The sequence below is a fragment of the Lobosporangium transversale genome (genome assembly GCF_002105155.1).
Source record: "Lobosporangium transversale strain NRRL 3116 chromosome Unknown BCR41scaffold_20, whole genome shotgun sequence".
Taxonomy (NCBI): Eukaryota; Fungi; Mortierellomycota; class Mortierellomycetes; order Mortierellales; family Mortierellaceae; genus Lobosporangium; species Lobosporangium transversale.
In genome coordinates this window covers 64,917-90,844 of record NW_019028998.1, presented here as the reverse complement: position 1 = coordinate 90,844, position 25,928 = coordinate 64,917, and the positions used below count along the sequence as shown (strand labels likewise).

Below are 25,928 nucleotides of genomic sequence, written 5' to 3'. Positions count from 1 at the left end.
CTTCTGACTGTAATAAAATGCATCCTTTGTTTTTTCTCCATCTTTGCTCATAATAACTTGTAATCTAATTTCATGTCGTTATTGATGCAAGTCCGTAGTTGATGGTAATAGTGATATCATAAGTTGTTCACTGCTCCGGACGAAATATCCCCAGTTGTCGATGGATTACTCTTGATAAACTGATAGATGGATCGATGGATGTATGGATAAAATAAAACAAAATAAAATAAACTCTATTCGCCTCCTGTGAATTGTCTAGGTCATTACTTTTTTTTGAGAGTGATAAATTTGAGGAAGAACACAAGTTCAACAAATGCTGCATGATATACTAAAAGAAATTTGTTTATTAAGGGGTGCGAGGCATAGATGACAAATTATCATAATTACTAATCAATTGCTGTTTTTGTATGTGTGCTTCCACTAAATCGCTATTATTAATATGCTCCAACGACAACATGACACCAGAAACATACTGCGGCTCAAGAATCTAGGAACGTATAGGAATGTCAAGAAATATATCCTGGTTCCATTACAATATGCTGTATATAGTAATAAATGAGGATTACTTTTCTTTAAAGTACGAAAGAATATTCTAATAAAATATACACAACATCTCTAGAAATGGGAAGAATCTTCTCGAGTCCCGCATGCTACGCCTTCCTTAGAGCGTCTATATGCTTATGCCTTTTAGAAGTGATCAGACTGACTGCTTTTCAACCAAGTTAACAAGCAATCGAAGGAGGTCATCAACTGATATGTGTAAACCAGCTATCTTTGGCGACTCCTCCTGATGCCTTCGATTATTTATTCAGTGGATCTGGGCTTGCGCAATTCTTGCAGAGACTGGCATAATTTCCGATACTGTCATCCTTTCGGACAAAGGATCACATAATCTGTGCCGATCAATAGCTCTTCTCTAGGCGAAATGCCATGCTTATAGGATTTGTAAAACCCTAATGGGATGATTTCTTTGAAAACGACGCATGAGGGGGGAGGGATCTCTCTGGTTTGTTGAAGAATCAACCTGTATGAGATCTTGGCAACCTGTGGATTTTTAGGACATACTCAATAGTTCTTAGATTGTGCTCTTGACACGTTTCTGAGAAGCCGGAGAGTTAGTACCCTTGGCCGAAGGCTCTATTCAGGTGGTCCTTGGCAAGGAGGAACCGGAGGCTCAGGACCCAGTTTATTGGAGCAGCATTACCAAGATTCAAATATCTGTTGGCTTCTGTAAAATAAACGAATGGTATGCAAATGTTGTAAAAAGCAGGGAAATTATGCTGGCAAAGTGCTCAGCCTCTGTCCGCAGACAAATGTGGCTGAGTGCCTTACATGGCCTCATTCGAAAATGACATTGACCTCAGTTTTGGCCTTTATGCCCATTGCCATTATGGAGCGTGCAAATTCAGATTATTTATCTGTCAGTGATCTTTCAAAACCCAGGCAAACCCCTCTTCAGATACAGCTTCAAAAGGTGACCAAAGTCAAGCCCTATATAACACAGGAGGGAACTTTTTGTAAATCTGAGACTGATTATTTGTCTGAATGGCAAACTGTTAAATAGATTGATCCTTCTATAATTAAAAACGGAACACCTTCTTCAGGGAGCCATAGACGTGGACATGCTCGCCAAAAGACAACCCAAGATTTTTCATTATTTGAGACCACTGTGTTAGCATTCAGGAATATCATTTTCAATCGCTTGTGGAAACATGACCACCGATTTCAGAACGAGACGGATTTCTGTAAGCAACAGTGGGACATTCATAAATCTAGAAAGGCTACCCTGGTAGGTGAACAACCCTCGACGAAAAGTATAAAAAAAGTAGCTTCTATGGGAAAGATGTGGTATAAAGCATAAACCGAGGGTTTCCGTCGTTTCTGTCCTACTGCCGTGTAACTATGCCTAATTTTTATTCTTTCCCTTCAATTGCACACCAGATTGAATGTGCTGAACTCCTCCTGGTAGGTTGCAAGCGATTTAAATTGTCAGACTCAGCGCAAAGCTTGATCATTATAGATAATTTATCACTAATCGAACGCCAACGCATCACCCTAAATTTGTTTCATTCAGGAGCTCTCCACCATACCAATCAGACCATGCACAGAACAAGTTTGCACGGCTCTAGTTCAGGCGTTTATTCACCTTCAACCATCCACACTTCATAGAACATCAGGAGCGCTTGAGCTGTGGCAAAGAGTTTTAGACGCGTGGCGAGCGCATCACGGACTTAAACTTGGTGATCCAATTCATGTCGAAAACATGTCAGCTGATTTCGTTAGCAGTGTCCTGCTTCCTCAAATACCTACGCAAATATCTCCTACCGCTACAAATGTACATAGTAATCTCCAAGGTAGTGCAATATTGGCACCCCAGCAACAATCGCATCTATTGGGAGCTCCAAATCATCCACCTCCATATTCGCAACTTCAAATACAAATCCAACCGTCACCACCACCGTCGCTTCAGCAAGCCAATTCATCATTAGATAATGCTTCCACCATCTCTGCAGAGTCTTCAATCAATGGGCTGGACCCTAACGCTGTATCATCTGTATCTAGCACTGCAGAATCCTCCTCGGCTACTCCTTTCAGGAAGCGAATCGCTCACCTTTTGACTGATGAAAGGAGATTCCATGCACCTAAACCCATCCTTGAGCGCGTAAACCGCTTCTTCAGAGGACCGCCTCAATTGGATCCAGCCGCGTTCGAAGGCACGAATTTAGACGCAACTATTGCAGTACCATTTCCTGATATCATGGATACAGATGGTTGGCGTATCCCAATTCCAGATCTCAACGGACAACCAAATGCCAGTCCACAACTTGCGCCAATACAGTCGTGCTTCTTGCATGTACCTATCCTTCCATCGAAACGACGATTAGAAACTGAGACTGAAGTCATTTTGTTAGATGATGTACGGTTGGCTGGGCAGTTGAACGCCAAGCTCTGGGAAGAGTTTTCGAACGGTATGGCCTCTTTTCTTTTTCTTTTTTTTTTTTTTTTTTTTTTTTTTTTTTTTTAATATCTACATACAGTGTGCTAATATAATTAATCATTGACTATTTCATAGGTAATGTTGTCGAGGCTATCTCAATAGTGCCCACTTCTGCAACTTGGTTCAGCAAGACTGCAATGGCTGACTGGCCTTGTGTTGTAATGACAGGACTAAAATTTGAGCAAGCAAATTTCACTGATACATCAGGAAAGGTTAGATACACCCATGTCCTTTAGGTTCGAGCACAAATAAGCGCAACCGGTTTGTGATAATCAAAATATTAACTCTAACATTAACTATTTTATAGAAATTCTCCGAGGCACACAGCTATATCGCTGTTTTCCTTGGTCATGACCCTATACGTCAGACGCAATTTGTACAGACATTCCAAGATCTTGGTATATCCGCAGCCCAAAACCCAGAAATTTTGTCTATAGGAAGAGGAGAGCCTCAATTAACTAAAAATAATAGTGGTCGCAGTGAAGATCAGCATCGTTGGATTGCAGGATTCCGTAGACTGTTTCGGACCCAGGGCATTGGCGGATCAAAAGGAAGATTGAGACGCGATCCATGGAACCCAACTAATGATACTGGTGACAATGATTTAATTGACCCACAATTCGATGATATCTACAGTATCAGTATCCAGCCGCCCGCCAAAAAACCAAGACTGGAACGAGTAGGCCGACCATCAGATGCACAAGCAGCATGGCACCATAGTAAACGGCGTAAGATGGATGAAATTGAATTTTCAAAGCTGAAAAATCCAGACTTAAGTGAGCGTATGTTGTGGAGCGATGATGATATGTCCGAATAAAAACGACTGTTCTTCTTCATAAAAAGACTGTGTTGTCATAGTGGACCATAATAATTGTAAACTTCCTCACTGATTGTGAAAACCAGTAGGCCAACTCTCCAGTACCTGTAACAAAAAAAAAAAAAAAAAAAAAAAAAAAAATTGATGTTAAGAACTGAATATTGCTTTGCAGGCGATGATGAAATTGGACAATGGAGCGCTCATTGCGCGTTTCCTTTTGTTTTGTTCAAAATGAGCAAGATGAGCCCACGAAATTGGAGTGGCTTCCGCCGAAATAGGCGTCCCACGTTTTGCCACCAGATAGAAAGGATATTCGAATGTCGAATTAGGTTTCTTAGTGACAGTGGTGGCAAAAAAGAAAGTGTGAGACTCGCATATAAAAAGTGTGAGACTCGCATATAAAAAGAGTGAGAGCTCCTTCACATTTCTTCATTCCTTTCTCATTATTTTTCATCATCACCTTTCTTCAGAATCTTTTTCTTTTTCATTTCTATTTTGTTTTTGTTTTTGTTTTTTGTTTTTGTTTTTGTTTTTTGTTTTTGTTTTTTTTTTCCTTTCCCTGCCCTCTTCATTGGCACCGATTGTACAGTTACTATGCCTCCTAAACGCGCTATTAAGGCGATTCCTTCCACGCCCATCTTTGCAGACTGTGTGTTTTCTATCGCTGGATCATTCCCAGGCCAGACCCACGGCGATATTAATGCCTTGCTCGTTACTGCTAATGCAGGCGCACAAGTTACCTCTACTGTCACCAAAAAGACCACTCATCTCATCACTAACCAGGAAGAGATCGATAAGAAAACATCCAAGGTTACCAAGGCTGCCTCGATGGATAATATCACTCTAGTGAGCCTTGATTGGATCACCGAATCACTTGACAAGAAGAAGAAGCTTGACATTGCGCCCTATACACTCGGTTCGGCCGCTGCTACTTCAACTTCTTCCAGCACCAACGGCACTACCGCAAATACCGATTCCAAGACCGACGTGGATATGAAAGCAGTCGATTCCAAAGCTAGCAAGGATGGCAAGTCCATCCCTACCAATCCTAAAAAGCGCAATCAAAAGCGCAAGGCTGCTGCTGATTCAGACGAGGAAGGAGATCATGTTGATAAAAAGATCAAGACACTCAAAGCCAAAGTAACCAATTCTAGTGGTACTGCTCAGATCCGCCAACCCCCGGTCGACAGGGCCTGTACCCTTCCAGCCACGTACTCAGTTTATGTCGATAGCGAAGTTGCATGGAACGCCCGTTTGAATCAGACCAATATTGGTGCGAACAACAACAAATTTTACTTTATTCAGCTTCTGCGAAGCACTAATCAATATGCCGTCTTTTGTCATTGGGGACGCGTCGGTTCCAATGGTCAGTCCTCAACAGACATGTTCTTCGATCTCGAATCGGCAAAGAGGGAATTTGATAGGAAATTCAGAGGAAAGACTAAGAATTCCTGGAGTGGCCGCGATAATTTTGTGAAGCATCCTGGTAATTAAACAATATGAGAAGTCGAGCTCACATTCCTTGTAAAAAAAAAAAAAAAAAAAAAAAAAAAAAGAAAAAGAAAAAACTGACGCATTTCATTTGCTTTTCTTTCTTTTTTTTTTACGGCTCCATATCATATTTAGGGAAATACCATTTGCTCCCTCCAGATGATGGCGACTCGGATGACGAGGATGAGGATGGCGCGAAGGCGAAAAAGACCAAGAAGGAGGAGAAGGAAGAGAAGCCTGTACCGGAGTCTAAGCTTCATCCAAAGGTTCAAGAACTGATGGGCCTCATTTTCAATACAAGCATGATGAATCGACAGATGAAGGAGCTAGATTATGATGCGGACAAGATGCCGTTGGGAAAGCTTGCCAAGGCCACCATTCTTCATGGATATGAAGTTCTCAAGAAGATCAGCGTTGCTCTTAACGCTAAAAAACCCAATGAGTCTGAACTCAGTGAGCTCTCTAGTGAATTTTATACTGTTATTCCCCACAACTTTGGGTTTGCAATCCCACCTATTATCAAAGACGCACAGACACTGAAGAAGAAGTTGGAGATGCTTGAGGCACTGGGCGAAATTGAGATTGCTCAGAAGTTGATGAAGGAGAATAAGAAAGCGGAAGAAGCTCTGACAATGAACCCACTCGACCAACAGTTCATATCTTTGAAGCTGAATAAACTGGAGCCTATGGATAAGGAGAGCGAACGCTACAAGCTCATTGAGCAATACGTCAAGAACACACATGGATCCACTCACTACACCAAGCTTGCCATCGATGAAGTCTTTGATCTCTCGCGCCAAGGTGAAGACGAACGATTCGATGAATCTGGCTTCAGTAAGCTTCACAACCGTCGCCTGCTCTGGCACGGAAGTCGCCTCACTAACTATGTCGGTATTCTGAGTCAAGGTCTTCGCATTGCTCCACCCGAGGCTCCTGTCAGCGGCTACATGTTCGATAAGGGGGCCTATTTCGCGGACTGCGTTTCCAAGTCTGCCAACTACTGCTTTGTGGACTCTCGCACTAACAACACGGGTCTAATGCTGCTTTGCGAAGTCGCACTTGGTGACATGTATGAACTTGAGCAATCGGACTACAATGCGAAGGCTAACTCCCAGAAGGCCGGCAAGCAAAGTACAAAGGGCTTGGGTTTAGCCTATCCAGATGAGAAACATGATGTGTTTATTGAAGACAATCTCCTCGTGCCAGTAGGTCCGCTCAAGCGCAAGAAAGCCGGAACCGGTCTATATTGCTTGCAGTACAACGAATACATTGTATACAACACAAGCCAGATTAAAATGCGCTACCTGATCCGCATGAAGTTTGGCCATGGTTACTAGTTCACTCCTTTGTTTTTCCCTTGCATTTCAATAGCTTTGTACTTTACTTTTTCCAAAATTTAATAAAAACAAATTTCATAAAAAACGTGCCTGTTGTCACACCAGAACACTCTCACCCATCTCTTTACCTGTCAATCACTTCTCATCGCATTCATTCAAATTGTTCTAGACGATTCAAGTTGGCGGCATTCAAGCAAGGGTTTTATGGAACTTGAAGACAATCTTTGGAAGGACACGGCAAGACAGTTACCATCACCAAAAAACGCCTTGTCATATACCTGCCATGGTAGCTCAAATGACCTGGGCAGGCAAAACCATTTATGGATTTCTAATATTCTTCGCGCTGGCAATCAATCTGGTCCATGCCGATGAACATTCACACAAGGTCCGCGCTCAATTCTCAGATAATCTTTGCAATGCACAAATATGTTATGCTTCAATGATGGTACCTAATGAAATATATCCATTCTCAAATATACCATTAGTATACAGACTATGAGGAAGTCGTCGTTTGGGCTAACTCAGTTGGACCCTTGAGGTGCGTTGAAGATGATGAACAGATTTTTTATTTCCGATCGAATAAACGTTTTCAAATAGGTCTTTATTAATAATTTAATATCTTTTTTTTTTTTTTTTTTTTTTTTTCTTAGTAATCGACAGGAAACATATGAGTATTTCCAGCTGCCATACTGCAAAGGAGATGGGAAGATCGAACACCGCCACGAGACTTTAGGAGAAGCGCTATTGGGCATGGAACTGGTCAACTCTGGCATTTCCATCCGTTTTGGCCGTGAGTTGACTTTTTTGATTTATCAACTTTTTTTTATGACCAAATATTTGCGCACACCAAATGCTTATATATCTGATTTATTTGCTGTTGTCTACTTGTTGTTCTCTGTTGTTCTACTCGCTTCTCTACTTTTGGCTTGTATAGAGAACAAGGATATCACACCAATCTGTTCTCAGAAGCAATTGACGCCGCAGGATGTCAAGACGTTTCAATACGCAATATCACACGATTATTGGTTTCAGTACTTTATCGATGATCTTCCTGTTTGGGGTAATTTCATTGCTATCAACAACTAGTAATATGATGGAAAAAAAAAAAAAAAAAAAAAAAAAAAAAAATAAGACAAATAATACTAAAAGCAATGTCTTTTTTTTTTTTTTTTTTTTTTTTTTTGGCTCGCTGTAGGAATGGTTGGGAAACGGGAAAAAGAATCAGAGCAAACGTCGCTGTATACACACCAAAGATTTGAATTTGAGTATAATGGCGAGCAGATCATTTCTGCACAAGTTACACCAGAGCACCCTGTTGCACTGATCAGTTCACAGACAGGAATGCATGTAGATTTTACATACTCTGTTACCTGGATTGCGACCGACAAGGAATTTAAGTCGCGATTCGAACGCTATTTGGACTCGGATTTTTTTGAAAACAAGGTAAAGCGACTGCAGGTCGATACAGATGACAGTAAAATAGGAACAACAACGATATAAAAAAAAAAAAAAAAAAAAAAAAAAAGCAAAATTTTTTGACAGATTAAGGGCTAATACGTTTAATTGGCATTTTCTTAGATTCACTGGTTCTCTATTTTCAATTCATTGATGATGGTATTGTTTCTTACAGGATTCGTCAGTGCAATGTGGATTCGGTACCTCCGTCGTGATTTTGCACGTTATGATAAAGAAGCAGGGTTGAATGATTTTGTAAGTGTTGCAGCGGTAAATGAGGTTTGAGGTGATGATACTTTATTTTTATTTTTTATCTATACTTAAACTTCTTGTTGGCTTTTCTGCTGAACAATTTTTATACCACCTTTCTAATCTAGGATCATGATTTGGGCGACGATTACGGTTGGAAGCAGATCCATGGCGATGTATTCAGACCTCCAACTAACCCTATGACTTTTGCGGCATTTGTGGGAACGGGACATCAGCTTGTATGGACATCATTCTTTGTGATACTATATACGATTTTTGGGCAGGAATGGACTGAACGTGCCAGCATCATGACAGCCACTATTTTTATATATGCTTTCACCTCGATAATTTCTGGATATTCCAGTGCTAGTCAGTATACTCAGTACGGAGGGCGAGATTGGGTCCGCCTTATGTTCTTGACAGCTGTATTTTGGCCCGCCTCGGTGGCCATAGTCACAGGCTTAAACAATGCAATCGCAATCTATTATACCAGTTCACGAGCCATCGCGTTCGGCACCATGGTAATTTTTTTTTTTTTTTTTTTTTTTTTTTTTTTAATATTATTACAGTCATGTGGTGTAGTTGCGGTATCAATGTTAGGAAACCATATCTGTTGATTTTTAGAATAACTCAGTTTTATTTCTCCCTCTTGACCTCTTCAGGTTGCTCTCTTCGTGATCTGGCTGCTGATCGTTTTGCCTCTGACGTTTGTGGGTACAATTTTGGGTAAGAACTGGGCTGGCAAGGCGGATTTCCCGTGTAGAGTCCATCCGATCCCTCGCCCAATCCCGGAAAAAATCTGGTACGCAGAGCCGATTGTGGTGATCGCTCTGGGAGGCATCCTACCATTTGCGTCCATCTTCATCGAGATCTATTTTTTGTTCACGTCCTTCTGGTCATATAAGGTCTACTATGTATATGGATTCGGATTACTAGTGTTCTGTATTGTGATGCTGGTCACGGCATGTGTTACGGTGGTGAGCACATATTTTGTGCTCAATACCGAAGATTATAGATGGCACTGGATGAGTATGGCGACCTGCGGATCTACAGCAGCATATGTTTACATATATGCAGTTTACTATTATTTGCAAAAGACCAAGTAAGGATGTCTTTTTTTTTTTTTGTTGCATGTGAATGTGTTGTCTTTGTTTGTAATCTTAATGATTTACTCTTTGTGTGCTATTAGGATGTATGGCCTCTTTCAAACCAGTTTTTACTTTGGTAACACAGGTCTGGCATGCATGGCTATCTTTTTAATGTTGGGGTCTGTGGGTCATTTTGCAGCCAATAAGCTCATCATGAGGATATACCGCAATGTGAAAATTGATTAAAGATGAAGGAGCACTTTTTCCTCTCCTTGCAAAGCTGCTCTGAGAAGGATTAATAAATACCATTGAAGGGGGTTTTTTTTCCTTCGGATGGTTTGAGAGTATAATAAATTGAAAAATAAAAAACCAATCAAGTAATTGCCTATTTGAGATATTTTGTGCTTCCTTCTGCCAACGCACTGTCTGTCAGCTGTGGCGCTAAAAACAAGGGTTGTTCTCGATAGCGCATTTTCTTTTTTACGATAGCAGCATTGGTAAGATAGGCTTACATCATGCGGAAAGAGGGAAGGGGTACGGAATGTAGACGGAACAAGAATATCCGGCGACACATTGTTTGCTATGGGAGTATTGAGTAAGGGAAAAAAAAAAAAAAAAAAAAAAGGAGAAGAGATTGAAAAGATCAATGCCATCCAAGCGAACGGTATGTTTTATCCTTTTATGAGAACAAAGTCCAAGAGATCATCTCACCGTTCAATTCTTTTCGTTCGAGGCATGTCTAGGTTGCTAGGTAAAGGAACGCGTTATGAACATGTGCAAAGTATTTACAAATGTGTATATGTATTTGATTTGCTGCTTACTTTTTCCCGATTTGCTTGATCGCTTACGTTTGCGTCCAATGATGTGCCGTTAATTTGTGTTGCTTTCATAAAGTGCAATTTAAGGATGATTAAGACCAAACATTTCCCAGAGCCTCCGATAGCCAAATTACCCAAGCGCACTTACTAAAAAACGATGGTGAGAAAGATGCAGAGCAGGAGAATTTCCGTTGTCGATTGGACGAATCGTGGAGATGGCGGGATGGAGTTGCAAAAAAAAAACTCAGGCACAGTTGTATCCCACCTGACATCTTCCCAAATGTTTTGAGTTGTGTTTGCATTAGCTCTTTCTTGACCCCTGCGTTGTGTTCATCCAACGTAAACAAAAACCAAATGCTCTTTTTTCTTTTTCAGCAGGCCATGGGCAGGTAGGAAGGGACTATTTTGCAATTGACATTCTCACTTCTTCTTTCTCTTCTTTTTCATCCTCATAATCTCTCTTTTTATTTTTTTTATTTTCTATCAACCCTTTTCTTCATTTTCAACTTTGCAATCTCTTCTTTCCTCACTGTTCTCAGCTCGCATTTATTCAACCTTTGTACTTCGCTAATTATCCTCCCCACCCAATACCTTGATACCTTCATACCCTGATACCCTGATACCCTGATACCCTGATACCCTGATACTCTGATACTCTGATACTCTGATATCCTGATATAATTCAATATCACTACTATTACCATGTCATTAAAGACACACCGAGGACGACGGAGGCCCTACGGATCTACAAATTCTCACCAAGAGGATGGCCAGAGGAGAAACTATGGTCTATCAACAGACGTTTGGAGCCAACAGCCATCAGCACCAACAATGTCGATGGAATATGGCCAATGTCAAGTTTATAGCTCTGAAGCAGAATATGTTCGACAGAGTTTGATCACTGTAAATATGCAGCAACGGTCGCAGAAAGAGGAAAAAAAGAAGGCAGACAGATCGATTTTCCTAGCAGTGGCCATCGCGGGAGTTAGTGTACAAAATCTGCGATCTGGTTCTCATAAATCTCCGAATACAACTGGGAACCTATCGAAAAAATTTATCGTTCAATCAAAGAATACCAACCAGACAATCGCAAAGAAAATGAAGACGAGTCGTCATATTATCAACTCTTCTTCTTCGTCTTATGGAATGGTAATGATGCTGATGTCGGTAGCAATACTGTTATCATGTCTCTGGCAACCAGTGCAAGTGATGGCAGCAACGGCATCAACACCAACAACAATAAAATATCGGGGACCACTGCCAACCATCCCCTCTCTCTCAATTCAGAAAGAACAGAGGCCCAAAATAGAGTCACGCCTTGCGCAAGAGCAGCATCCTCGATGGAATACAGAGTGTCTTCTACGGCAGGAACAAATATATGGTGGGTCTGAGAGTAGTAGCGTCAGTGCTAGTACAACAAAGACAGTACTGCATAAGCGAGGCGAAGGAGGCAAAGTTATGCCCTGGAACATGTCCATGGCCGTCATGGATAATATCACACAGCCAATCTCATCATTCCAAGCATTAGCAGCAGTCGACAGTCCCGATATGCGCTGCAACGGTCGAGCTGACTTGTGTGATTTGCGTTACAACCAGGTGGTACGTAGGATATCACGACGGATGGAAAACTCCCTATTATTTTAAATGTTCATCAAACGCACCTTCGCAACGATTAATCCTTTTATTTATTTTTTTTATTTTTTTTTATTTTTACTCTTCTTATCAGACATACCCAGCAACTCACAACAGTGCTGCATACGACCTCAAATACGATTGCGCACTAGCCACTGAAACATGTCTTCAGACTAAGACCGTTTGTACTGCACAGGCACAGAACTGCACGAAAGGATGGGAGACACGATGCACCAAGATGTCAAACAGTTGTCAGGATCGTCTCCCAAAATGGATGCATTGGCTTTGTGGTGCCTTCTCATCTGTATGTGAGTCCACAGAGCAGTTTTGTCTGGGTTGGGAACAGATCTGTACCAGTAGTCTCGAGGTCTGTACGCTATGGGGTTCTGCATGCTTGGATGTAATCCCCAACTGGGCCGTCCCATGTCTATGGGACAACCAACCGGGACATCCAATTTTACAACAACTTAATGATGGTAAGGAAGTTTTTTTTTTTTTTTTTTTTTTTTTTTTTTTTTTACTTTATGGTGTCCACCATGTGATATGTCTAGATACTTATGTTTATATATATCTTTTTAGGCATTCGGTTCCTGGATCTAGGAACGTGCCTGATCAACAATGGTACTCAGATCGTCATGTGTCATGGCTATGGAGCAACCCGTGCTATCGGAGTAACACTTGATTCTGTCATGAGTCAAATTCTTGAGTTCATGCTCGCAAACCCGTACGAGGTCCTGACAATCGAATTCAACCAGAATGACGGTGACGCTGGCGTCATGTCCAAATTCATTGTGGCCAAAATACTCCAATACTTTACACTACCGACAGGTCAACTGATGATGTGGCCACGCAAAAGTCTTTCAGATCCATGGCCAAAACTTCGTGATATGATCTTGTCAAACCAGCGGATCATGATCTTCATGGGGGATACATACTGGTCCATCCCAGACCCGAAGCCAGAGTGGGCAAATCATAAAGACACATGGAAGCTGGATGGCTTCAGATATACGAGCGAGGATTCACAGCCAGCAGAGCTGAATCAGTCATATTATAACTGGTGCACGAAGGGTCCACCCACCGATGGGTCGTATGTACTGTGGCAACAGATGGATATCAAGTAAGCAAATTACTACAATCACAAATCTGGTTGCTTGATACAGAACTCTTGCTCGATTCGCTTACATGTACTTCATTTTAATGTTTACCATTTACTTAGTCTTGGTATTTTGAAGGATGATATTCTGAGATCATTGAAGGAAGGCAAGATCCCGCAGCTATGCATTGGTCCATTGGCAGTGCAGACCAATTCGGCCTTACTGGATGCTTTAGCGGATTATTGCTACTCTAAATGGCCATATTGGTACCGAGTGCGAGTCAATCATTATTGGGAGGGTAATCTCTTCCCAGTCGTCAACCGGTATAATGATATGAATGTTGCACGGGTCAAAGCAGGCGACTCCATCACGCCGTTTTAGTAAAAATCAATCCTAATGTAATAAACAACGAGGCATGAAGTAAAATAGATTCCTTTTTCAAGTTTTTTTTTTGTACAACCAAAGGAATCACTGTTATAGCATTTGGGCAAGGTTCAATAAATTTAACATGATGACATTGAGCATTGCAGCATAGCAAGATGAAATAAAAAAAAAAACTGTGACAAGACATGAGAATAATAAACATGTTCATGTAATACAAGTTTGCACCCTTGCAGCTTATGTCAGAGCTTCCCTCTTTGCTGCATGCATACACTGTGCAATAAAGAAGAATGAAATGGACATTGACAGCGTCAAGTCTATCTGATCGATGATCATCAATGGGCTGCTGTCTTTATCTACTCACACTGTTTCTCTCTCCTCTCTTTCATCTCTCTCTTTTCTTGCTCTTTTGTCCTTTTTATCTGACCCATTTGACTGGCTTTCCTATACACTTTCAGTCTTATTGCTCCTTTCTTCTGCTTTCTTATTCGGCAAAAACTTTCTCCACACATAAACTCATTAACTCATTTGCTCAATCATTTATTCATTTATTCATTCATTCATTCACTTATTCTCATTCTCATTCTTACATTCTTGCTATACTTAATATTATTGTACTTTAAATACTTGTACTGCCCCTATCCTTCTACCAAATACTTGATACAAAAAAAAAAAAAGTGGTAACGACAGCTACAACAGTTACAGGAAATTAGCAGGCGATAAAGCATAAAAGTATATCGTTCAAACAACAGCGAAGCCAAACAAAAAAACAAAAAAATCCCACTACAAGTGTAAATTGCATTTATTTTTGTTCAACAGCCCTGGGCGAAAAACCAATCATTAGTCTCCGAAACGACGTCATGGAAAACAGGTATAATAGCTACGATCGAGGTCAACAAAGCTATGCAATGCGCGACATGACGCAACAGCAAGGTAGCTACAGCTTACCTTATCAACATGTCTACAACAACAATAATAATAACACCAGTAACAAAGACTACTACAACAACGATTATTACAATCAAAACTATGATGAAACTGCTGCTGCTCCCGCTGCTGCTCCTGCTGCTGAGCCCAACAACCAACCACGCTACTATAATGGATTCGAGGATCAAGACGTCAAACTCATTAAACCTTCCAAGAAGCGATCTAAATATTTGCCGTGTTTTCCTTGTATCCGGACAACGTGTGGGCGGGTGACATGCTGTCTGTGCATTCTGTTGCTGCTTGTCATTATCGTAATTGTGATCTTGGTCTTTGCAGTGTTCAAGATGCCGACCGTTGATTATTTAGGACCTGAGGGAGACCCGATATTCACGTTCAATCAAGGAAATACCACCCTTGGCTTAGATATGGTGGCGAACATTCAGGTCAAGAATCCCAATCCTATTAGCTTCAACTTTGAGTCGATTGTTGTAACAGTAGGTGTTGGAATTAAAAAGCTCTTTTATTCAGTGTTGCAGGCTAATTCCAGAGAATGAATTTCCATGTTCCCAAAAAAGAGGAAATATCCGAAGGATTGAAAACGCACAAATCTAACAATTTATTATTCTGTTGTATATGGTTTGACCTATCTAAAGGCTTATTATCCTGGATACGAACCATCGATTGGAGGTGGTAACATTACTCATGTCGAGTTTCCTAGTAAATCAACTAAGACGATCCAGTTCCCTGTTTCTGCCAGATATAATCGTCGCCAGGACCCCGGATTCACAGTTGTACAGAATATTCTTTCGAGATGTGGGCTTTTAGGATCAACCAATGGGCAGATCACCATCAACTATGACGTTAAAGCTAAACTAAAGATCATTGGAATCACAATATCACCATCGCTCAAGAATCAATCGACTAGTTTTGCCTGTCCAACTGATGTAAGTTTTTTATTTTATTTTTTAAAAAAAATGCAAACATGAATATCCTTATGTCGACAGAATAGTTTCGCTTACAAATATTATTTTTTTGTACCTCACATAACTCCATATAGATTGGGCAAATTGCCAGCGGTATTGAGGGGATCATCCGAAAGATTGGCAGTTTCATTGATTTAAACTAAAGATTTAAGCAAAAGAGATTTCTAAATTATTTATTTTGCTTACCATATGCAAGGGTTTTTTATGTACCACATTCACCGGAAATTTATTCATCATAAAGAATTTTAAAACTCCTTTCGATCTTGCATTGTATAGTATACAGTCAACGATTTTTTTGGTCCCGAGGCTGGGACTTATTGCGAAGTGCAAAATCTGTCTAAGTGCTAGGTGCAACGACCTCCTCCGCCCACATTTAAGGTTTACTATATGATTTTTGCACTTACAGAGAGAAGACAAAATATATATATATATTTATTTTATTTTATGTATTAATTTAATACGATCAAGGAACCAGGAAAAAAAAATGTCAAGTGTGGACTGTTGAAGGCACTTCTGTAAATCCTTTGCAGACTGCAATGCTTTTTTTGTCATCGAACAGAGTCCATTTGTGCTGTGATCCTGGAATTACTAGAGCAGCGCATCATCGCTAGTCAACTTTTCGGATTGACTGAGTAACCTGGATACTGAAGACTTTGAACTTGAACGTTTTCAGTCTCACTGATCTAATCACATAATTGCTGCAAGTTCATAATAAGATTTTCTTGATTTTTCTTGCAAGCATTAATGATTTGAGGCCTTTGTCAAAGTGGCTAGGGTTCTGGGGGCTTGTGAAGCATTGTTGCTTCATGAATATGAGATGTGTCTTTATTGATATGCCCCATACAGTTCACTTCACGTGACTCTTCATAAGTGCAACCACTGTCTAAGTGCAACGCAAAAGGACCGCCCAAAGCGTTGCACCTAGAGGGAGTCGACTGTATATATTTAAACATTTTGGCAAGTTTCACTTTTGAGGCGTTCATGGCTGAGCGCAAGGTCTTTCAAGTTTGATACATTTCCCTGTCCGATCGCTTTCCGTTTCTTGTCATTGGTCTCAGAATTAACTTGATTAAGGGACAGTTTTAAGGGCTTCAGAATAAAGATTGAAAAAGCATTATATTTTTTTGTTTAATTATGGACAGGTTTGTGACATGCGGTGCATGTGGCCAGAGCTCGCCTTATTAAGACGTTTCATAGAACTGTGGCGATCGTTGCATCCCCTGTCCTTGTTGTAAATATGAAAAGGTCATTTCAGGTTGAGGCTGAAGTATCTCATAGAATTGCGGTGCTTGAGGTAGGAGTTGTGGTGCTTGCGGTGATAGAAGTTTTGTTGGTTGTGATGTTTGAGGTTGAAAGTGTTGGGACATCACTCGATCTTGCAACAAATGCGGAGTAACCATTTCAGGTTGGGATTGAAGTGTCCCATACAATTGAGGCGCCTGAGGCAGGAGCTGTGGCGCTTGCGATGACGGAAGTGCTGTTGGTTGTGGTGATCTAGATAATTGAGGTACCTCTCGGTTTTGCAGTAGATGTGGCGAGGCTTCTTCGGGGTGCGGCTGAGGTCCTCCTTTGACTTCTAGTGGTGGTGGGTCCACGGCGAAATAGTGTGTATTTGGCATTAATTCCTGAGGTTGTGACTGTAGGTGCTGTGGAAGAGGAGGATAAACATATTGTGTTGGTGACACTGCAGTACCATTACGATGAGGTATCTCAGGGCTGATAATGATAATATCAGGACTCTCTTTGGACTCTTGACTTCCATTAGGTTGCTTTGGCCGTGTGTCCCACAGAGTCCAACCCATATCGATGAGCATAAAGAACCCAGGAACAAGGAGTGGATATCCAAAGTAGTCGGCATTCGACCTCGAGTTGGTTGGATCTAAAGCTAGACAGCTGACTACAGTGAGTGCCGACAATACAAAAATACAGAAAGCACGAACGGATCTTCCGACAATTGGTTTTCCCTTGAGAGAATAAGAGTATGAGAAAAATATGACGACGGAAAGGGTGACGGGGGCCCCTCCTTCGTCTAGGTTCCTGTAGCACTCAGAGAAACACACGCATGCCAGAGTGAACGCGGTAATGGTGAGGAGCAGGATCAATATTCTGAGTCGTTGAATACCAACAGCCCCCATTCCACTGTGATATGCTGCTGAAGCGTGAACGAAGGTATAAGAGGGGAGAAAGTGAAGGTGGGCGCGATTAACAATCAAGGAAAAAAGAAAGAGGCGAGAGTGACAGATTTTATTGAACTTTCCCATTTTAACAAGTGGAAAGAAAACTTGGTCTAGGCAATGACATTGGACTTTCATGCATGTTGAAATTAAGTTTAACAGCTCCAGATCGCTCAATTGTTCTAGCCTCAAAACAGACTAAGCAATGTCATATTGATATATATAAATGTATACACATATGGCAATGGATCTTACTTTCTCGGTAGGCACCTTCCAAGTCATTAAGTATTAATCGATCTCAGGTAGATCTTTTCTCACATAGATGGTAAAGGACGACAAGTGATTTTTTTATCATCAAACCTTCTTATCCCACAATCCGGCAGGCTACAGATGGCTGAAGAGCAAAAAAAAAAGAGCCTTAATGCCATCATGAACTTCCCTTCAGTCGCTTCATTGGGATTGACAATATCTGTACCATTGCTTCTACGTCCAGACACCCGGCCCCTTACAAGCCTTTATCGTCACTATCTTCATTGTCTACTCGAGTTGTCGAGGACTATGTGTCCTTACAAGTTACAAGGTTTCGACGTCAGGTACGAGCATTACAGTCGGCTCTTCCCTACTGCTTTCAGTAGGCGTTCACTTCCTTCTTTCATCCATATATCTCCTTGACATCTGCTTACGATGCCAGCGACGTCACCGATTTCTATCCTCTCGTTACCAATACAGACACAGCAACCCTCACCCACCCGTCACCTTCCTCTTCTCGCCTTCACACCTTGACACTCCAAATTTTATGCCATTGCCTAAAACTCATGGATAGCAATATTTTGGGTCACTTAGTGCACAGATTGTCAGAACTAATAATGGTGCTGCCCTGTCATTAATACAGGTGATGCAAGCAGGTATTGGCCAGGCTAGTTAGTTATGAGGTCATACAACAGATCATCAGGACTGCTGTGTGGATGACACAGTGTTACTGAGATGGGTTGGAACGTTATTAACTACGATTAGGAACAATCCAGAATGAAGATTCAGAAGGTGTATATAAGTGATGACCGTAACGATGATAATAGTAGAGACAACGGACCTAGTCTAAAAATGATGTGAATGACGATGATGCCGAGAATGACAATTCGGAGGAAAGTATCGGGAACACGGAGTGGGTGTCTGGTACAACCTGCCACAACCACTCAGACAAATAACCAGTCTTCCAGCCAAATGAACCACTGAATATCAACACCTGTGATATTAATGTCTATGATGGTCCAATCCCAATTGAAGTTGCCGTGTAAGCTGTACTTGACGTTGTGCACATCTGCATTTGTCGCCGATTCCGAGCGCTCTACGATAGAAGAGCAGAAGCTTTCAAAGATCTGTGGACGGACAATACATGGATAACAACGAGATTGATACGGATACCAGCGCCCCCAGAGGCCAGAATCTGCCCGTTACACTAGCGGAGGTGATGACTGGATTAGCAGTGGCATTGCAAACGAAGGTGAAAATACTGACGGGGGCCTGGAGGGTTAAGGCGAGGGCCTATGGGTAAAGACATAGAGCTACATGAATAAGACAAGGTACTCGCTTGCAGGTTATCTTAAATAGCTCGATTATTGTCTACAGATATTTCAGGATTCTTTTATTTTGTACAGTTATATGCAAGAAAGGTCCTGATGACATAAATAGCTAAAAGATCTTTTTAAAGAACAATCTTATGGTGTTGATCAGCAGAAGGAACGGAGGAAGGGACGCGAGCGGTAGGAGATGGAGGAGATGAAGAGGGAGAGATAGAAGGCGAAAGCACGGCATCTTTATCGTAAACAGCTGAGTGTCTTAAAGGATTAGCATTTGCACCATTCGAGTCGTTAACTTGAGATCCCTTATCACATCGATTTTTAACTTCATTCATGATTTGGTCGCCCATCACTCCATTATCATTCTCCCAGACTTTGGATCCAACACGCTGACTTGGAGCAGGATCGAAATCACTCTCGTTAAGGACTTGGTCCGCAGGTCTTTCCGCTGGATGACAGTTGTCGACTTTCTCCATCCACTCACTATCGAGGACATGTCCAGCTTGCCAGCGAGTCTTTGGATTTGGGTCCAAAAGATGGTTGAGAACTTCTGAAATATGATTGGGCCATCCTAGCGATATATGCAGCGTCTGCTCGATCGCATCCAGATGAATGTGTTTAGGCGCATGGCCATGGGCCTGCTTATTCTGATCAACTTCAGGCAAGGCTTCTTGCATTTGCTGCCATCGCTCGATTTTGTAAAGAACGCCATCCCAGTTAGGATCGCCTTTAGATGCCTCCGCCCAACTATAGCGGCCGCGTCTCATGCACATGTAGATGATCCCACAAGCCCACATATCTACTTTGCTATTGTATGTCCAAAGGCAGAAGTATGGAACAAAGAGTAAATGTATATGAGCTACTATATATCGTAATCTGATTAATATCCATATGATATATAACAAAGACACTCATTATCTCTTTACCGGCCGTCAAAAGTTTTGGTTGTGAACTCTTCGGGTGCAATGAAAGGCCCGCTACCACGGATGGAAGTAGATGACCGAATCTTCTTTTCCCATGGCATCCTGAATACTTCACTGTTTCCGAAATCTGCAATCTTGATGCAACCATCCGCTGTCAACAATAGGTTTTCGGGTTTGAGATCCCTGTGCACAACCCCTATGGAATGCAAGAATGCAACCCCGTTGATTAACTGTGCAAAGAAACAACTTGATTCAGTCTCACTCAAAGTCCCAGAACTTGCGATCAGGGAATGGACATCCCCTCCTGGACAATATTCCATCACTTCGCTAAAAGCGTCACCATGAAGCTGCAGTAAGTCTAGAGTCTGGATCACATTGATATGCCTGAGCGACGATGCAATACAGAACTCGCTTGTCAAACGACGCATATACGTTCTCTGTGCTTCATTGTGATCATGTCTGAATTCCTATGGTCAAAAAAAAAAAGACATATCCTCTAAGCGAGTGATTCTATTGTCAATTAAAGGCTATACATGTTTGTCTTTTTTATTACCTTGACTGCATATGTAGTTTCCTCACCAGTCTCAGGGTCCTTCTTCACAGACAGTCTCACAATGCCAAATGCGCCTAAATTCATGTTTCATTCAGAAATTTTTTTCGTCATTAAACACTGAAGTGGCTAATCAATTGAAGGTTCAGTTTCCGCTTCATACACAGCTACAAACCTCGGCCAACAACTTGTTGTAAATCGCCGTATTTGGCTGCAAATTCCTCCTTGATACTGTGCTTGTTTGCATGATGGTGATGACCTCGCTCTTTCTCAAAATCTTCAATCTTTTCATTCAGTAGTGATAACGGGTGTTCCAGTGCCTCTCGAAGAACGCCGTGCCCATTCCTATGGCTATGCCTTTCCTTTTTTTCATCTTTTTCTGCCCTATCTTTTTCTCTGTCCTTCTTACCGCCATCTAACAATCCCTTCAGGCGACGAATCTGTGTTACAAGGTGCTGATGCCTTTTTGGTGCTGAAAGATGATGTCGATGTCCACCATTGGGTAGTCTTTCAAAACGATCTTTACATTCGTTCTCAGAAGAGTGCCCTGAGGATTGAGCTGTGTCTGAATTAGACGAGGCCACTGAATGGCTTTTGTGGGATCGCGCAGTTGAGCCAATATGATGATTGTCTGAGCTTTCAAAGTTGTCTTTTGCAGAAGGGATCTCTTCTAGAACATGAGACCATGTGCCTCGAGGCTGTATTGCAGCAGTGGTTGTTGGCATTATAGAAGAAGGACGCTCCGAGAGTACGTATTGATCCGAAGGGGCAGGTGATCGCCTTTGTAGATGCAATTCAGGAATATACTGTGTGGCAGCTGCAATTGAGGCACTTGAATGGAAATTACTATTAGCCTTCCTACTGCCTTGAGCAGCCAAGGCCTCAGCTGTCAAAGGTACAATAGACCTATTTGTTGTGGTACTTGTATTAATATGGAATCCCTCTTGTTGCTTCTTACTGACAGGTTCATGTGGGTGCTCGAGCGCCATGTCCTGCATACCAGGCTGGATATCAGCTGTGGCATAATAAGACGACGGAGACCGTGCTGATTCCATGGTGTGGATAAGAAATAAAAAAATGAACGTGTGAATAAGTGAATGAACGAGCGAGCGAAATGAGTGTGAATGTCAAAATGGTATAAGAAAAAAGAATTTGATGCAAGCAATTGTGAGTTTCATCCCTGTTGGCACAGCCTAACACACAGACCAGGCAACACTGACACAATTAAGATGTCATCAAAATGATAGTGTTTGTTATTGACGATTGGGTACATAGACTATGGTACAATTTTGAGATTTAAACAAAAAAAGATTCACAGGAACATGCGCTGTGGTTTGGCAATTCTTGGCCCATACATCCAAAACCGAGACTCTAACTCGTCTCGTGTGACCAACACCTCAGGTAAGTTTATGGGCAGCTCCAATGCAGAGTCTAGATTAAGTTCATTATTCGATATTTGCCTGCTAACCTTGGAATGTTCAGCTATGTTTAAAAGAAAAAAGAAATGAATAAATAAAAACAAAAGCATTAATAATCAAATCTAGAAGAATCATTCTGTCATATAATAAGCCAAATCATACTTTCTTTTACCTTTGTATCCAGCGCGTTCAGAGTCCAATTCGACTTCCAATTCAACCTCTAACTCGGCCTCTAGGGTTCGCTTGATCAGCGTATCCTCAGACTCAGACCGCTCCCAAATTTCTGAAAACCTCGCCTCTTGCTCTATTTTCGATTTCTGCTCTGGTTCTAGGTCTCCCTCTTTTTCTGGCTCCTGCATGCTGTCTGTTACTTCAAGATCATCCACAGCCATCAACTCAGGCGCGGCCTCTTGATCCTCCAGGTACCGTCGTCGATATTGATGTCCTCGAGATGATGAAGTGAGTAGAGGGGATGATATTGATGATAATGATGACTCGCCGCCCCCAATGCTTCTATATTGGAAAAATGTTTCGCCTTCACGTCCATCGCGACTAATTTGTCCTGCGCTAGTGCTGCTGCTCCAACTTGCTTTGGTTTTCCCAGAGTTCGCCATCAGCTTTCGGAGCTTTTGTTGGACACGCTCTTCCATGCTCTGTAACTCCTCATCAACATTTATTGCCACATCTTGGTTTTGGTTTTGGCTTTGACTTTGATTATAATCATAGCTGTAGTCGGTACCAATATCAACAATGTTGTTGCTAAGGTGGGCGTTGCTGTTGTCGTCGTCCTTTCCCTCGTAGTTTTTATCTCTCACATCAGATGGTTCATTTGGACTTGACGATACAGGTTTTTCATAGTCGTTTTGCCTTGATCCCGAACTTGAGTGAGCGCTGAAATCTTCTCTCAATGTGTGAGTCTGATTTGCTCCTCTTCTAAACGGTTCAGTAGTCCCACCTGAAGAATCCATGTCCTGCACATGACCAACACCATGTTTGAGTTTCAAAAGAGCTTTCCGACCAGCAATAATCCATAATGGCGATTGTTCGTCAACCATGATGTCTGCAATATCCCTCTCCATCGTTGACTCCTCTTTCATAGGTATGGAACTCGACAAATTAGAGCCTGAAATCCCCCTGTCGCTTGCTGTGGTCATCGGGTTTGGTTGAGCTCGGTGGGCTGAAGTTGAGGATCCCGAAGCACTAAGTGTCTCAAAACTTGAATTCCATGGCCTAATAGGAGACGCATTCAGATTAAAAGGGTTCTCTGACCATAAAGCTGGCTGTCCGTGAAGACGAAACCGTTTTGAACGATGTAGTGATCCTAATTCATAGTGAGCTCTCTCTTGCCCACTGGTTTCTATGGCTGTAGGTGGTGGGGTCTGACTTGACAGCCTTGCACTCTGCCGTGTAACTCGCGATGTTGCTGTGAAGGGGTTAATCAACGCGGACTGCTGGACTACTATGGGACTCTGGCTAGAAGATTGTTGATTAGGTCGTTGTCCAGACTCTTCCCACTGAGGATGATGTTCCCTTCTCAGATTTGTGCCATCTGTAGCATCTTGATTGTTCATTTAATTCCTTTATATATAAAAAATTAAATAAAAAAAGAGGCACGAGTGTAGGAGATTATTTCTCTTAGGAAAAACAATGGGAGAAATCGATGAATAAGGAAAGCCTTGAGTAAATGTAATGAGACTGGATGTGGAATAATGAGTCTATCATGATCTGCTATTGCAAATAAGACGCCCTCACATACATTTGTAAAAAAGGTAAAAAATGTGCAACAATAGCCCGATTCATTAATCTGATCTGTTTATGAGTGTGTATTTTATAATTCTTAAGCTTCTTTTTTTTTTTTAAAAAAAAAAAAAAAAGCCAAATGCCATATTTTCTCATATTCATGCTCTAGGCAAGAGTGTCTCTCTATCGCGAATAATCTCCTCTTCCGCCAACGGTGGTTCAATCCAGCCCTGTGGTACAACACATGGAAACATGGTCCCTAGTTTAGCTGCACGATTAATCCAGGCTATAAAAAAAAAAAAACGCCATTAAATTATGTGCATTTCAGGACAAGCAGCTGTCCCATCGAATTTTTAACTTGCCTGGAGGCCTCGATCCAGTAAGACGGTACGCCATTTCTGATGAAAAGTGATTACAGTTTCTGGCAAGTATATAATGAATAAATATCGCGTGAGTGCCGTGGGATAGTAAATAAAAGAAAAAAGAAAAAGAAAAAAGAGACTCGAAAACTCGAAAGCTGCATGGGGGCTCACCTGGACAACAATACGTACGAATCTCCTATTAACAGGTAAGATCCTTTTTCTGTAAATAAGGTTGCGACGGAAATGGTCCTATGGACATTCTTTGCTTTGTCCCTACAGATTTCTTTTACCTGTGAATTCCTTGGATAATATCTGAATGACTTGATTAATCTCAGCATCTGTTTTTGTTGTAAAGCCGACCAGAATGGTTTCTCTATCATTCATTCATTCGTTAAATAAGAGTACATGACTGAGATCTTTTAAAGACCTTTTTTTTTTTTTTTTTTTTTTTTTTTTTTTCCAAATGAGGAGAACAAAAGAAAACTTAGCATACTTGTAAACTACTCCTTCAGGCCCTACACGAGGTTGCACACAAAAGACCCCTGTGGTATTTTCTTCATGTCCTCCAAAGCTAAACTCTGGAACATGTTGTGGAGAGATAATTGACTGTTAGGAAACTGGTAGTCACTCGAAAGCAATTAGTGAAACATTGGAGCACGATTGCTAACCTTTATCAAGAATTTCTACCCCAGAGTGAAAAACTCCTGTGGTGGGATCAATGAAAATGAGGAACAGTGTTGGATGAGTGACTGTTGAACGAGGAAGAAGAAAAGGAACATCCTATAAACATACTCCAAATTGAGTGTCGCCGTACCCAGACCCATGAAGTAGCCGATCGCTGTCAGAACATTAGAGGGAATCTATGTACGACAAACACCATGAATCATTGAGTATCAAAAAAAGAGAAGATATAGAAAACCAGTGTTTAGTCGAATTGATAACTTTATTGTAGGTGAGGATATGAGAAAAGCCAAATTGTTTTAAGCAAAGGGGTTTTTTTTTTTTTTTTTTTTTTTTTTCATTTCGACAATCCATACGCACCATGTCGTAGACATTAACATAAACTGGGGTCCGTCTTGTAGATGTCATGATGTACAACCTTTACAATCTTTTTTTTTTTTTTTTGGAATCTAATTCAAGAGAGAAAAGTAAAGACTAAGCAAGTAATGGCGGCAAAGATGGAATGAAAAACAAAAGTTAAAAAAAACCATTTATTTAGCTGGTAAAAATGCGTGGTCCGGGAATCGAACCCGGGTCTACCGCGTGGCAGGCGGTAATTATACCACTAAACCAACCACGCTTCAATGAATTTTAAGAAGATTTTTAATAATATAAGTAGCAAAATTTAGGAAAGAGCCATGGCCACGTGCAATTTAGGGCTCCAATATATAAATTGACAATTGCCTCCGACTGTACAGACTCGATGCCTTGGATGATCGGTTTTGTTGAATAAATTCATTTGGAATCTAGAACATTTGCAGGACTGCAGACAACGCGGAGACATTTATACACAATAAATAGCATCTCTACAGTGTTTGAAGGTTTCTAAGTGATATGGATTCTTACCTGCCTAGACAACCAAATGCGCATCATCTCTTACATGCTGATGCTAGTGCTGCTGGGGTACAACTGGCGCTCGACGCCTTAGTTCAGCAAAGTAAAGGGATGACGAAGGCAGATGTAAAAGACCTTGTAGATCACCTCGAGCTGCTTATGAGAGATTGCTCACAGGCGAATATTCAGGTATATCATCAGTATTTGAAGACTCTCGTTCTCTGCTTTTGCCTGTGACAACCGATCTTGTTGGATTAAAACTAATAGGTACAGTAAACACTAGGCTGGTAAAAATTGGATAGTTCACCATTGTCAGACACCCATGCAATACGACCTGCTTTCGCGTGCCATGGTGGCCAT

The 25,928-nt window shown here is 41.4% G+C and overlaps 9 protein-coding genes and 1 non-coding gene across 10 annotated transcripts; 5 read left to right on the top strand and 5 right to left on the bottom strand.

Annotated features, from left to right (window-relative positions):
* Positions 1–1,378: 1,378 nt before the first annotated feature.
* On the top strand, positions 1,379–3,824 carry BCR41DRAFT_354194 (hypothetical protein). The gene is made up of 6 exons (XM_022024270.1): positions 1,379–1,474; positions 1,565–1,789; positions 1,942–1,965; positions 2,075–2,969; positions 3,074–3,210; positions 3,306–3,824. The coding sequence occupies exons 1-6, from the start codon at positions 1,391–1,393 to the stop codon at positions 3,813–3,815; spliced, it is 1,875 nt and encodes a 624-aa protein (XP_021880977.1). The 5' UTR covers positions 1,379–1,390; the 3' UTR covers positions 3,816–3,824.
* A 522-nt stretch (positions 3,825–4,346) lies between these two features.
* Positions 4,347–6,690, top strand: BCR41DRAFT_322983 (poly polymerase catalytic domain-domain-containing protein). The gene is made up of 2 exons (XM_022021492.1): positions 4,347–5,301; positions 5,442–6,690. The coding sequence occupies exons 1-2, from the start codon at positions 4,410–4,412 to the stop codon at positions 6,641–6,643; spliced, it is 2,094 nt and encodes a 697-aa protein (XP_021880976.1). The 5' UTR covers positions 4,347–4,409; the 3' UTR covers positions 6,644–6,690.
* Positions 6,691–6,746: 56 nt separating this feature from the next.
* BCR41DRAFT_322979 (hypothetical protein) lies at positions 6,747–9,783 on the top strand. Its single transcript, XM_022021491.1, has 9 exons — positions 6,747–7,028; positions 7,129–7,181; positions 7,294–7,433; positions 7,578–7,703; positions 7,839–8,086; positions 8,222–8,353; positions 8,476–8,868; positions 9,010–9,449; positions 9,537–9,783. The coding sequence occupies exons 1-9, from the start codon at positions 6,927–6,929 to the stop codon at positions 9,679–9,681; spliced, it is 1,779 nt and encodes a 592-aa protein (XP_021880975.1). The 5' UTR covers positions 6,747–6,926; the 3' UTR covers positions 9,682–9,783.
* Positions 9,784–11,711: 1,928 nt separating this feature from the next.
* Positions 11,712–13,360, top strand: BCR41DRAFT_370953 (PLC-like phosphodiesterase; the record flags this gene model as incomplete). Its single annotated transcript, XM_022026566.1, has 4 exons — positions 11,712–11,852; positions 11,980–12,361; positions 12,465–13,002; positions 13,102–13,360. 4 exons carry the CDS (start codon positions 11,712–11,714, stop codon positions 13,358–13,360), a joined length of 1,320 nt encoding a protein of 439 aa, XP_021880974.1.
* Positions 13,361–13,735: 375 nt separating this feature from the next.
* Positions 13,736–15,615, top strand: BCR41DRAFT_386698 (hypothetical protein). Its single transcript, XM_022027821.1, has 3 exons — positions 13,736–14,781; positions 14,941–15,231; positions 15,345–15,615. Exons 1-3 carry the CDS (start codon positions 14,221–14,223, stop codon positions 15,411–15,413), a joined length of 921 nt encoding a protein of 306 aa, XP_021880973.1. The 5' UTR covers positions 13,736–14,220; the 3' UTR covers positions 15,414–15,615.
* Positions 15,616–16,451: 836 nt separating this feature from the next.
* On the bottom strand, positions 16,452–17,440 carry BCR41DRAFT_422362 (hypothetical protein; the record flags this gene model as incomplete). Its single annotated transcript, XM_022030147.1, has 1 exon — positions 16,452–17,440. Exon 1 carries the CDS (start codon positions 17,403–17,405, stop codon positions 16,452–16,454), a length of 954 nt encoding a protein of 317 aa, XP_021880972.1. The 5' UTR covers positions 17,406–17,440.
* A 1,638-nt stretch (positions 17,441–19,078) lies between these two features.
* On the bottom strand, positions 19,079–21,643 carry BCR41DRAFT_322978 (kinase-like domain-containing protein). The gene is made up of 4 exons (XM_022021490.1): positions 20,670–21,643; positions 20,498–20,571; positions 19,948–20,411; positions 19,079–19,828 (listed from the first exon to the last, which is right to left on the bottom strand). Exons 1-4 carry the CDS (start codon positions 21,547–21,549, stop codon positions 19,147–19,149), a joined length of 2,100 nt encoding a protein of 699 aa, XP_021880971.1. The 5' UTR covers positions 21,550–21,643; the 3' UTR covers positions 19,079–19,146.
* Positions 21,644–21,730: 87 nt separating this feature from the next.
* BCR41DRAFT_422360 (hypothetical protein) lies at positions 21,731–23,754 on the bottom strand. The gene is made up of 2 exons (XM_022030146.1): positions 22,085–23,754; positions 21,731–21,976 (listed from the first exon to the last, which is right to left on the bottom strand). Exons 1-2 carry the CDS (start codon positions 23,481–23,483, stop codon positions 21,807–21,809), a joined length of 1,569 nt encoding a protein of 522 aa, XP_021880970.1. The 5' UTR covers positions 23,484–23,754; the 3' UTR covers positions 21,731–21,806.
* Positions 23,755–23,787: 33 nt separating this feature from the next.
* BCR41DRAFT_354186 (PPPDE putative peptidase domain-containing protein) lies at positions 23,788–25,139 on the bottom strand. The gene is made up of 8 exons (XM_022024269.1): positions 25,056–25,139; positions 24,829–24,874; positions 24,683–24,718; positions 24,508–24,592; positions 24,305–24,387; positions 24,186–24,210; positions 24,015–24,073; positions 23,788–23,938 (listed from the first exon to the last, which is right to left on the bottom strand). The coding sequence occupies exons 1-8, from the start codon at positions 25,101–25,103 to the stop codon at positions 23,811–23,813; spliced, it is 510 nt and encodes a 169-aa protein (XP_021880969.1). The 5' UTR covers positions 25,104–25,139; the 3' UTR covers positions 23,788–23,810.
* Positions 25,140–25,243: 104 nt separating this feature from the next.
* BCR41DRAFT_t77 lies at positions 25,244–25,314 on the bottom strand. The gene has a single exon. It is a non-coding gene; the product is annotated as a tRNA-Gly (tRNA).
* Between the last annotated feature and the right edge of the window lie 614 nt (positions 25,315–25,928).